At 35.2% G+C, this 12,739-nt stretch overlaps 1 protein-coding gene across 3 annotated transcripts in view; it reads right to left on the bottom strand.

The window, feature by feature from the left end:
• Window positions 1–538: 538 nt before the first annotated feature.
• Window positions 539–12,739, bottom strand: part of LOC106072517 (uncharacterized) — a 100,205-nt gene continuing 88,004 nt past the window's right edge. For all 3 annotated transcript variants that reach the window (XM_013232899.2, XM_056021096.1, XM_013232901.2), the window contains one exon: window positions 539–888. In XM_013232899.2, coding sequence (XP_013088353.2) covers window positions 695–888 — 194 coding nt within the window. In that variant the 3' untranslated portion in view covers window positions 539–694. The remainder of the gene's footprint in view (window positions 889–12,739) is intronic.

The following is a 12,739-nucleotide window of genomic DNA, read 5'->3' as shown; positions in this document are numbered from 1 at the left end:
CACAACAGTCCTTCTTCCTGTCTCAATATGCCTTTCACTAGTCGTGTTCAGTAGTGCTCAGATGCGCACCATTAGTGTAGCGCGGGAGCTTGGTTATACAATATATATATATATATATATATATATATATATATATATATATATATATATATATATATATATATATATATATATATATATATATAATAAAACAGAACTTGCCTAAATAAATTTTATATAAAAATCAAATACCTTATATATATGTATATAATAGTATATATGGGTATATGATTTGATTTCATTTAACTTTTTTTTTGTTATAGATAATTCATTTTTTAAACTTTTTTCTTTTACATACTTGCAGCAACACAGCCAAATGTAGAATTATTTCTAATCGCTCAGATTTCTTATTGTTATTCTAGATATATTAAAAATTAAATTTCCTGACTGACCCAAAATAATTAATACAATTATGCTTAATAGAAGCTTTTTTAAAGTTTTTTTTTTCATTTTAAATATATTTTTATATAGGTAGAAATATATTAATAACGCATAACAATAATCTCAATATATATTTTTATTAGTATGATTAAAAGTTAAAACAAATGCAATAAAGATAAACAAGGACAAGTCATTTCATCATTCTTTTAAATTGTAGTTTTGGAAGCAAGAGCAAGGAAAGCTTTGTAATTTAATGTGTATAGTTGATGATAATTTAAAGATCTTCTCTGGTAAATTGCATAAGCTCACAGACAACATTGTAGCCACAGTCTTGAAGAAATTTGTCTGGAGCTTGACAATCATCAACAACTAACCGTTTGTATTTTGGATGGTAGATACCACATATATTACCAGGGTAATAAACCCATCTCTTCCAGATTTTATAAGCAGTAGAATCCCATTCATAGTCTGCAAAAAAATGTAAAGGAAATCCAATTACAAATATTCTCAATTATTTTTAGCGGCCCCCGCAAGGGGAAAAGACGCTATTAGATTTGTGTAGCCTGCCAATCCGTCAGTCCGTCCCGTTTAGATATCATAAACTAGAAGAGAATATGAAAATCGCACATATTGATATTTTAGATCATTAAAAATTATGATGCAACGGCTACTTTTTTTTTTCTTTTCCGAAATTGCACGTTCTTCTTTCAAATTATGTATGCAATCAGATTTTTTTAAAAAATTACACCACTTTTTAATGAAAAACATCATGGGAGGCAAGTTTTTTAAAAAAGGTCACAGACTTCTTTATTAATAACTTAATCTTCATTCATAGTTTTGCGCATTGGTACAAAAACTTTTTTATCTAAGGTCACAATGGCAAAAGTTTCAATTGGACAATACAAAGTATATTTACCATTTGATAACTAACTCATTGAATGGAATACTGATTCAAATGTTAACCTCCGACTTAAGTTCAACAAGTCTACTGTGAAGAAACAAGTCTCTTTAAATATAAAGTGCCATTTAATTATGAAGTATTTCAACATAACATATATACAAGGCTAACATTATATACAGAACAACTCCACTAGATGACTTCCTTCTTCTTGTTTCCAACACACTCGTGACTTTCCGAAGGTCCCTTAACTCTCTGATCTCCAACACCTGACCGTGTGTTACGATTGACCACACATAGTAACCGTGTCACGACAGTCCTCCAAGGGCATAGAAAAATTTGATAGTATCTAAATTTCATTAACTCAAAAGTGTGGGTGTACACTATTAATGCAAAGAAAAACAAGATTACAAAGAGAGTTTGTGTTACACAAACTCAGAGGCGGCCCCCGTCGAAGTCGGATCCCTGTCGGATCTGCATATTCGCAAATAATATTCAAGAGGTGATTTAATTTTGATGTAAAATGTTTTACACGTTTCGGATGTTCCTTCAGAGTTGAAGATAATTACTTCCTAGTCCAAACCTCCCGCAGGATGACGGGGGATGGGAGCGGGCAGGGTTTGAACCCTGGGCCATCCATAAATCTGAACGACAGTCCAGCGCGCAAACCGCACGACCAGGCAGCCATCCGATGGTCAAAAGTAATAATGTTTCAAAGATTCATTTGCCGTAAATTTAAATTTAAATTCAATAAAAAAATAGTAGATTAGTTTTAGTATATTAAAACATTACAATATTGATCAAAACGTTTGGAAATGAAAATCTACACTTTTTTTTTTACACTTTAAGTTTAGAAATTGAAATTCTACATCTTAATCTATTTTAGTCTAAACTAGATCTAGAAATTCTAGATCTAGACTCTAAAATAATTTTAATTAGAATATAAATCCAGATCTAGATATACTGTAATAATAAAAATCTAGATCTAGTTTAAAAAATCTAGATTAGATCTAAATCAAGATATCATTCCTTTTTTAAACGCAAGTCACATAACGAGGCTTAATAAACATTACTATACCGAGTTCTTTTTTCATTTCATTTGAAGAATTAATTCCATATAACGTCAGAGGGAAAAAAAAAACACTACGTCACACGGCCTAGCTAGACTAAAAATCGCCTTCATCTATAAGAGCCATTTATCGAGTGTTCATAGACTTTGGTGCACCGAGTGCGTTCTTTAAGCATTTCATTTAAAGAATTCATTCCATATGACGTCAAAGGAAAAAAAACACTACGTCACACGGCCTAGCTAGGATAAAAATCGCCTTCATCATTACGAGCCTTTTATCGAGTGTTCATAGACATTGGTGCACCGAGTGCGTTCTTTTAGCATTTCATTTAAAGAATTCATTCCATATGACGTCAAAGGAAAAAAAAACACTACGTCACAAGGCCTAGCTAGACTAAAAATCACCTTTATCAACACGAGCCATTTCTCGAGTGTTCATAGACATTGGTGCACCGAGTGCGTTCTTTTAGCATTTCATTTAAAGAATTCATTCCATGTGACGTCAAAGGAAAAAAAAACACTACGTCACACGGCTTAGTTAGACTAAAATATGTTTTCATTAATACAAGCAATTTTTTCGAGGGTTAATAGACATTGGTGCACCGAGTGCGTTCTTTTAACATTACATTTAAAGAGTCCATTCATATGACGTCAAAGAAAAACAATTCCATTACCTCACAATAGGCTAGTACCGGTACCATAAAAAAAATGTCTTTATTTACACGAGATATTTAACGAGGGTTCATAGACATTGGTGCACTGAGTTCTAATAGATATTATTTAAAAAGGATCAAAGCCACATTGTTTTTGCGTTTTGTCTGTCAGTCGGTCTGTCTGTTATCTTGATATAAAAAAAAACAACTAAAAGTTATTAAAAATTGATTAACCTTTATTTTACGTTTCAAAACATCGCAATAATTTTTAGGTATGAACACAATTGAAAAGTTTATATAATAGATTGTTCCGGATGTTTGTATAAATAGTAAAAGAAAAAGAGAATTTCAGATAAATGTAATACCGTTAATAAAATTTTTTGGATGGTCTCGTATAAAAATTAGATGTACTACAGCCACGTGGAGAGATTTTCATACCTTACTTTGGTGTTTGGATTCTGTTTTCCTTAAAAATCGGAACATAATATTAACGATAATTAGATTTTTTAATGTTTTAGGTAGAAAGTTAAATGTACTGTAAGAAAGTAGTGAGTTAAAATATTTTTCATAAAAATCCGTAAAAACATTATTTCGTAAATGAGAAGATTATTTGTTTATTAATTAGAAGAGGGAGTTCAAACAATTATTTGGCGTTAGTAGATTTTTAAATAAATTCGGAAATTTCTGGCGACGATTTGTAAGAAACAAAATCCGGAAATTTCTGGCGACGATTTGTAAGAAACAAAATCCGGAACTTTCTTTATCGATTACAAAACTTCTATGTTATGTTTTACAAGAAAATTAAATGTCTAAAAAGTAATTTTCAGTAATCAATTCTAGTAAATTACTTTTTTTAAAAGCCTTATGCGATTTCAAACAATCATTAGGCATAATTCATGTTTTATAAAACAATATCCGGAACATTTTTACAATTAATGAAATATAAGTCAGTATAGAGATTATGATTTAGCATTAATATGCTATTTACATAAAAAACGGAACAACATATTATTGATAATGTGTTTTTGCAACGTTTAAGCATGGAAATTGAATGTAATATAAGTTAGAAGAGCAAACAAACATTTGTTGGCGTTGATTAGTTTTGCACAAAAAAATCCGGAACAATCAATTTTAGATACTTAAAACTATTGAGATGTTATGGGAGGAACATTAAAGGGTAAATCAGATTTTCAATAGCTTTTAGAGTTCTAGTTTTTTAAATCTAATCGTGACGGACAGAGCGACCAACAGACAAAAAGCACAAAAATAAGCTTCTTTTATTCGGATGGGGGCAATAAACAAAAAAAAATAAAATCTTATTTTTAAAAAAAGTTTAAGGAATTGGTTTAGCAGCTGACCATGTTGCGACGTTACGCTACTGCACGAAAATCGCTGCATAAAAGTCCATTAAAAAAAATGTGCGTGATATTTACATACAAAGTGCATTATTAGCCTTTATAAACAAACAGAAATGTTTTCTTTTAATTTTAGCAGCTAGTTGACCAGAAAAAACGTCTTTAACTATTATTTGTATTTGTTGTAAACATTTCCTGTACATTTTAAAAATATATTTGACTTAGTGATACTGAAAATACACAAAAATTGTCCATCTTTGTTAGCATATTGTAACATTGCCTCCCTTACATTTACGTAATTGTTTTAGAATTGGTGTATTTTTATGAAAAAATCGCTTGCATAATTAATTTTATAAATTAAACGGTTTGCTTTTAGAAAACCAAAAGTAGCCGTTGCATCTAAACTTTTCAAGCCGGATTTAATGATGAAATAATATTTTTCATATCTCTTCTAGTTTTCGAGATCTGAGTGTGACAGACGGACAGACGGACAGACGGACATTTTGCACAAACCTAATAGCGGCTTTTTCCCCTTACGGGGGCCGCTAAAAAGCACTTTATATACTTTCAGCCGACATGCCGTATTATTAAAAACACCTCTATGTGAACTTCTCAATCATCTAGAGTCTTAGACAGTCATTATTTTAGACTAGATTTAAGTAGAGTCTAGACCTAGATTTAGTAGGCCTATTATTATAAAAAAAAAAAAAAAAAAAATCAGTCATTATAGACATCATTCGCAATTTGAAAAGTAAATCTATTAATAAACTATAATAGATCTAAGTCTAAGTACTAACTTATAAAATAAGTCATTATAAGTAGAAGTATTATAATGAATATTGTATAGATCTAGATTGACTAGATTATAGATAGATCTATAGATAGATCTCTAGTTTAGTAGATTAAGTATAGAGTATAGTAAACGTATTACAGTATTATTAGATCTATGTCTTATGTCTATATCTAATAATTTAATAATTAAAAAACTTTAGTCTTTATTAATATCTAGACTTTTTTCTAATAAAAACTGACTATAGGCATAGCATAGGCAAGACTCGGCAATCTAGTCTCAAGATAGAATCTATACTATTACTAGATCTATTCGATTTATATATATAGATCTAGACTAGAATTAGATTATAGATCTAAATATACTAATGGAGAGATGATATGAGGTGTGTTAGACACCTTAAGGAATCTGTTAGACACCTTATTTATAGTTTAGTTATTTAGCGACGCACCATAGAAGACGCATATTGAACTATTCGCGTCTGACATATATAATATTTATGTTCAGCAACAAACCCTATTAGTAAATACTTTATGTTACAACAAATACATCTTCCAAATTAAGGAATTCTTTACTTTGTGTTTCTTACATACCAGTTCCTACTTCGACATCTACGACTACAATCAATACAACAAACAACAAAACAATTGCTATATTGTAGTACAAATTTCACATCTCTGAATGGAAATAAAAAATTCAGATGCGTAATGTTAAATCAATCTTGACAAGATAAAATTTTAAGTTATCCTACATGGTATTTGTTAATTTTCTCATTAGCTGATTAATGAATGAACATAAGTGCAGCGGTCCCTAGACACATCTTGTCAACTCGTCAGCTATCACGTTGATTTGTCCCGGAATAGCTTGAACTGTAAAGCTGAAGTCTTGAAGTTTTAAAGCCCATCTAGTAATCCTCTGGTTGGTTAGCTTATTTATATTAATATAAGCTAGTGGGGCGTGATCTGTTAGTAAGATGAATGATTTCCCAAGCAAGTAACTGGATACAGAACACGATAGCTAAAGCTTTAATTCTATTGTGGAGTATTTTTGGTCTGCTGCGTATAGCTTTCTGCTAATGTAGTAGACTGGTCGTAGCGTTGCGTCACACTTCTGCATTAAGGTTCCTTCCACTGCTGTGGGGGATGCATCTGTTGCCAAGTAGAAAGGGTTTCTGATGTCTGGAAGCTGGGGTACTATGTCGTCTGAGAATGCACTTTTAATGCTTTGTAGGCATTGCTGTAGTCTGGAGCTCCATGTGATCTTATATGGCATGCCTTTTTTGTCAGTTCATTAAGAGGTTGTGTAATACTTGTGAAATTTGCCAGGAACCGTCTATAGTAATTACATAAGCCTAAGATGCTTCGGACTTGTCCCTTTGTGGTAGGTATTGTTAATTTAAGTATCTTGCCTATGTTGTCTTGTAGTGGTCTGATAGTATTTTGCTGTATTCTGTGCCCTAGAAATTCAATGTCTGTTCTGGCGATTTTAACTTTACTAGGTTTTATTGTAAGCCCTATGTCTTGTAGTATCTGGAATACTTGTTGCAGACCAGAAACGTTTTCTTCTAATGTGTTGTGGAAGACACATATGCCATCAAGATAGAAAAGGACATATGGTATTTTTCCTAATATATTTTGCCATCATTTTGTTGAAGGTAGTAGGTGGTTACTAAGCCGAAGCTGATGCAATTCCATTAGTAACAGCCAAATGAAGTAGTGAATGCTGTAAGTGGCTTAGAATCTTCCTTTAGTGGAATTTGCAAATAACCTCTGGCTACGTCAAGAGTAGTGAAGTTATTGCACCTCTAAGTTTAGGTATAATGTTCTCTATGTTAGGCATTGGATAAGCATCTTTCACTGTAATGGTGTTTAGTTTCCGGTAGTCTAAGACATAGGCACATCTATCCGGTTGTTTCCTTTTGTTTCACTAGGACTGCTGGAGCTGAGTATGGAGATGTAGATGTATCTATTATTCCCATTTTTAAAAGCGTTTCAATTTCCCTTTTCAGTATCTCTTCATGGTGTAGGGAAACTGGATATGGTTTGGCTCTTGTGGGCTTTGTATCAGTCAGTTGGATAGTGTGTTTTATGGCAGTCGTTCTACCCGGTTGGTACCCGGTTGGTCTGTGAATATTGGAGCCCATTGAGCTAGCAGTTTATTACTATCTTGCTTAACTGGATACTGGAGGTGTGATGTGTCCATATCTTTCACATTTTCACAACTGGGCATGGTAATTCATCTGTTTCCTCTATTGTTTCTGTCATCATGACTCTCTGACTGTCTTGCGTGTCATTCTTAGGGTCGTTGAAAGAGTAAATGGTCTGGGCATGTACAGCTTCAGCAAATTGATGTGAAATACTTTATCTCGGCCACTTATGTTTATGCTGTAGTCGACCTTCGAAATCACCTTTGTGATCTGCAATTGGCCCTGTCATTTTATAAATAGCTGGTTATTTCTGTCAGGCAGCAAAACCATGACATTATCATCAACTTGTAGTGTTCTTAACTTTCGGCCCTGATTTAGCTTTCTCAATAAATCTGGTTTCTCTTTATTTGCTTGCTTTTGGACAGTTTCGCTTGCTTTGATTATATTTTGTCTTGTTTTAATAACAAAATCGTATCCTGTGAGTACGTCGTGTTTTATGTTCCTATTAACTAGAAAGTCTCTGTATAGTTGCATGGGTCCTCTAACAGGTGAGCCATAGAGCATTTCGTTGTTGTGTGTGGTACTTCTCTGTAGGCGAACAGTATGGGGTTGATCATCTGGTCCAAGTCTGTTGGGTTGTCATGTGCTACCTTGTTCAGCATTGTTTTCAGAGTTGATTTCAGGCGTTCGCACATCCCATTCGTTTGGGTGTGAAAACGGACACAAAATTGTTGTTTAATATTAAGAGTTTTGCAAAACTGTGCCAATACATTTGATTTAAACTGAGTGAGTTGATTGCTCAGTAGGCCTATTATGCAAGGGTAACCTGTTCTTGCAAATATTGCTGTTAGTGCGTCTCCTACATCTTCGAAAGAAATTATTTTCAATGGTACGGCTTCTGGAGACCGTGTACACATGTCTACAACAGTCAGTATATAGCGATGGCCTCTACCGGATATTACTGGATGAATCCAATAATATCTACAGCTATCTTCTCAAATGGCATTTCACTTAAGTCCGTTGTTTGTAAGGGAGCTTGCATATATGTTCCCTTTGTTCCATGTATTTGGCAAATAAGGCAAGATTTTATACAGGCATTGACTTCTTGCGTAATTTTAGCCCAAAAAATTCATTCAAGATTCTATTTAATGTTTTAATATTCTCTTTACTCCCATATGTCCGGCAAATGGGGTGACATGTGCAAGCTTTAAAATTATTGCTCTATATTTCTTTGGAATTAGCAATTGCTGTGTCTTGCATGCTTTGAGATGAATTTCTCTCACATAGGCATCCTCTTCGCCTATCTTGATTAAACCTCGCCTTGGTGGAGCTTCACTATCTATGAGTTTTATTAGATCTGGAACATTTTTCTGTTCCTTTTCTATTTTAATATGTAATGGGTCTTGACTTTCTATGAAGATTTCAGTCGGTTCATGTACTTGATTATCACTTATCATATCATTATTTTCTGTTTCTGTATTTTCATTTTCATTGTTATAAGGAACTTGTATCTTATCGTTTGTATTTAGCACTTTTGCTTTCTTCTGAGCTCTTGTAGTAACCATAGAGCATTTCTGTGTATAATTTTCTTTCCACTTGTTCAATTCTTCTACTGTGCAAGGTTTAGAGCCTTTGAGGTAACCAATGATAAGACCAATGTTGTCAGGCTTATTATCTAGTACTAAAACCTCTGATGAACGGTGTGTGTATGTTGATAGGTGCTACCAGATGTGTAGTTACTTGGTCAGTGTAACCAACACAGTCTTGTCTTCTTACGGTGAACTCTTGTGAGTTTGTAAATGACAGGTTGAATATTAGAGACTGATTGAATGGTGTAATACTGGGTTCTTACTTCCTGAAGTACTCTAGACACATGACGAGACAAACACTATACGACTGACTCAAGTCCGTTCAGCAGACAACATGAAGATTTTATTTACAACATAATAATAATATACTGCACTCCTTGTTAGTGCTACAAGTCAAGAAATAATAATCCTATCCGCATCCGCATAACAGCGGTATCAAAAGTATCAATCACGTCCGCATCTCAGCGGGTAACAATAAGAACAATTACTACTAGTGACACTGGAGCTTCAACTATAGATATCCATTGAAATACGAATAATACCTTAATATCCAATAAGCACATTATGAAATCAACTCTCAAATATTATTAATCAACAATGACTAGTCCTTCGACTCTCATGCTATATGCATACATATCCACCAGTCCAGGAGGAAACGTCCAACCTTCCTGTACCGGGAGCAACTTGACTTGACTCGACTGACCTCTAAGTCAACTTTATTCATCCTACTTCCTGTTTTCTACATCAGGAATTTCACGTGTCTTTTAAACTATTAACATGACGTGAACTTTAGATCATGCAATGTCAACTAAGACTGTGACAGAGTTGACGTAATATTTTGCGACTAAAATTGCGGTTGCGCCTGTATCGTACAGTTGGTCATATGTTCTTCCATGAAGCCTGGTTATACCTGCAGTTTATTAGCGTGGCAGAGAATGCTTGATCTCTCGGTCTGTTGTTCCAATCTTTATAGCGTCGGTTGTAGAAGCAAGTGTCTAGTTTGGTTTGTTCTACCGCAAATTTGACATTGGAAACGAACTCTTTGCTGATAACATTGATATTCTCGTTCCTTGTAGGTATATGTTGGGCTGTTTTCTTCCTCTTTTCCACTTCTATATGTATAGGTTGGGCTCTTAGCTGTGTCTTTCTTATATGTGTATGTTGGGCTCTTATCTGCGTTCTCTCTTCGATATCCATATGTTGGGCTCATTTCTTCATCTTTCTCTCTTCGATATCTATATGTAGGGCTCCTTTCTTCATCTTTTCCCTTTCTATATGTATATGTTGGGCTCTTATCTGTGTTCTCTCTTCTATATAGAGGGCTTGGAGTCCGCATTCTCGCAGCGTTATTCACCATAAAAGCTGATGCCGCAGTTGGGTTCTCTCTTGCTAACACTTCCCTTCGGTGTGCAGCCTTATACTGCCTTAGTTGTGCTATCAGGCTGCTGATGGTCTTTGGTTCTCGCTCCGTGACGTATTTTGCACATTATTATAGTAAGCTTCCATTACAGCGTCCATTATGATGTGTTCTCTGAGGGTTTCATATTTGTGATCCACTTTTGACAGGTCTATCCATCGATCGAAGTAAATCAACAAGTTGGTGACGAATATTTGTGGATCGTCGTTCACCAGAGGTGTCGACTCTTTTAATCTCCTTCGGTATTCGTAACTTGTGGAGCCAAATTGCCTCAGCAAAGCCTCCTTTACTGCCACGTAATCTTTTATTTCTATTTTTCTCATTTGTATGCAGATATTCATAGCTTTCTATTTCAAACGCCCCATGAGGCTTCTTGTCCATTCTGACTTTGGGAGGTTGCAGGCTGTTGCCATGTCTTCAATTCTCAGTAGATATGAGTCAATGCACTCATTCTGGCGCTCGTCCAATGGAGACATTCTGTTCAATTGTTTGTATTTGTCAAAGTGTTCCTCCTTTTCATTTTGCTGTTCTTTGTCTTTCTTCTCTTTAAGTTTTAGTTCTAGTTGTAAGATTTCCTTCCTTCTAATATCTTCTTCTTTTTTTTTGACTTCTTCCCTATTAAATCTTCTTTCTTCCTTTTCTTCTCCTGTGTTATTTTCAGTGTTATGAACTTTTCAAGTTCTTCACCTCGCAGGCCATTTTCTTTGCCCGCTTTCCTAAATATTTTGTACATCGACATTTTCACTTAATTGTGCCTCGTCGTAACTCGTCGTGGTCGCCAGTTGTGAAGAAACAAGTTCCTTTAATTGTAAAATGCCTTTAATTGTAAAGAATTAAATAATAACGTATGTACAAGGATAACATTTCTATACAACCAACTTCACTAGATGTTTTTTCCTTCTTCTTGTTTACAACACACTCGCGACTTCTCGCAAGTCCCTTAACTTCCAGGCACCTAACACTTGACCGTGTTTCACGGTTGACCACATATAGTAACCGTGCCACAACACGTTAAAATTGTTTTAGTTTTTAATAGAATTTAATTTTAATGGTATTCGTATCTAATGTGTTATACTTTTTGTCATTTAAATAAAAAATGACTATCTATATATATAATTCTCTTCTTCCCTCAACAGTTTAATCGAGTAGTAAGGAGTAAAGGAAAGATCACTCTGCGGATTCATTGGCCTCCTTCAGTCGTAGAACGACTATTGTTCATCTCAGAGCACACTTCCTCATGTGGCTGTGGAGCCCTATTTTGGAGAGACACTCCCGTCCACAGATAGCGCAGGTTAAGGTGGCTTTTTCTTCGGTGGTAGAGGAGCTGGCCGTTTTTCGGATAGTGCGTTTTTCTTCCTGAGCTGAGAACCATGTACTTTCACTGTCCATAGCTTTTTTGGTCACTGTCTCTCTCCACCTGTTGCGGTCTAGTGCTATGTCTTCCAAATTGTCAGTATTGATGTTCACTGATTTGAGGTCACGTTTTATTACATCTATGTAACGGAGGTGGGGGCGACCAGTTTTTCTTGTGCCAGTCGCGAGTTGACCATAGAGGATGACTTTCGGGGTGCGCTTGTCCTCCATCCGGCGAACATGTCCAAACCAGCGTAAACGGCGTTGTCTGAGGGCTGTAAAGAAGCTTGGAATACCTGATCGCGCAAGGATCTCAATATTGCACACTTTTTCTTTCCAAGTGACATTCAAGATCCTACGGAGACATTTCAAATAGAACGAGTTCAGTTTTCTCTTTGCTTTGCGTAGGTGGTCCATGATTCACTGCGATACAACAGTGTAGTCATAACGCATGCCTTGTAGACTTTCATTTTGATCACCGTAGTTAGCTTATGAATTTCCCAAACTTTTGGTCTGAGTCTAGCGAATGTCGAGGCAGCCTTCCCTATGCATTTTTTTATCTCCTCTTCTAGAGACAGGTCATCTGTAATTGTGGAACCCAGATAGCAGAATTCGTTTACGGCGTCCTGCTTGTTATAGTCTATGAGAATGGAGGGTGGTGCTGTAGCAGGTGGTCCCATAACATTTGTTTTCTTCGTGCTAATAGTCAAGCCATATTCTTTACAGGCCTGAGAGAAGCGGGACATTAGTGACTGAAGTTCCTCTTGCGTGTGTGCCACTACCGCTGCGTCATCCGCGAATAGCATATCTTTTACGAGGGTGGCTCTGATTTTAGTTTTGGCCCTCAGTCTGGCAATATTTAGGAGTTTGTCATCAAATCTGGAATGGAGATAGATGCCTTCAGTGGATTTGTCAAACGCGTTGTGGATTAGCAGTGAAAATAGTATTCCAAAGAGGGTTGGGGCCAGGACACATCCTTGTTTAACTCCACTGTTTATACTAAAACTTTCAGAGCTGGCACCGTTGAATTGCACTGTACCCATCATATT

This window comes from Biomphalaria glabrata, chromosome 2, assembly GCF_947242115.1.
Source record: "Biomphalaria glabrata chromosome 2, xgBioGlab47.1, whole genome shotgun sequence".
Lineage (NCBI taxonomy): Eukaryota > Metazoa > Mollusca > Gastropoda > Planorbidae > Biomphalaria > Biomphalaria glabrata.
This window is presented reverse-complemented; position numbering and strand designations above follow the sequence as displayed.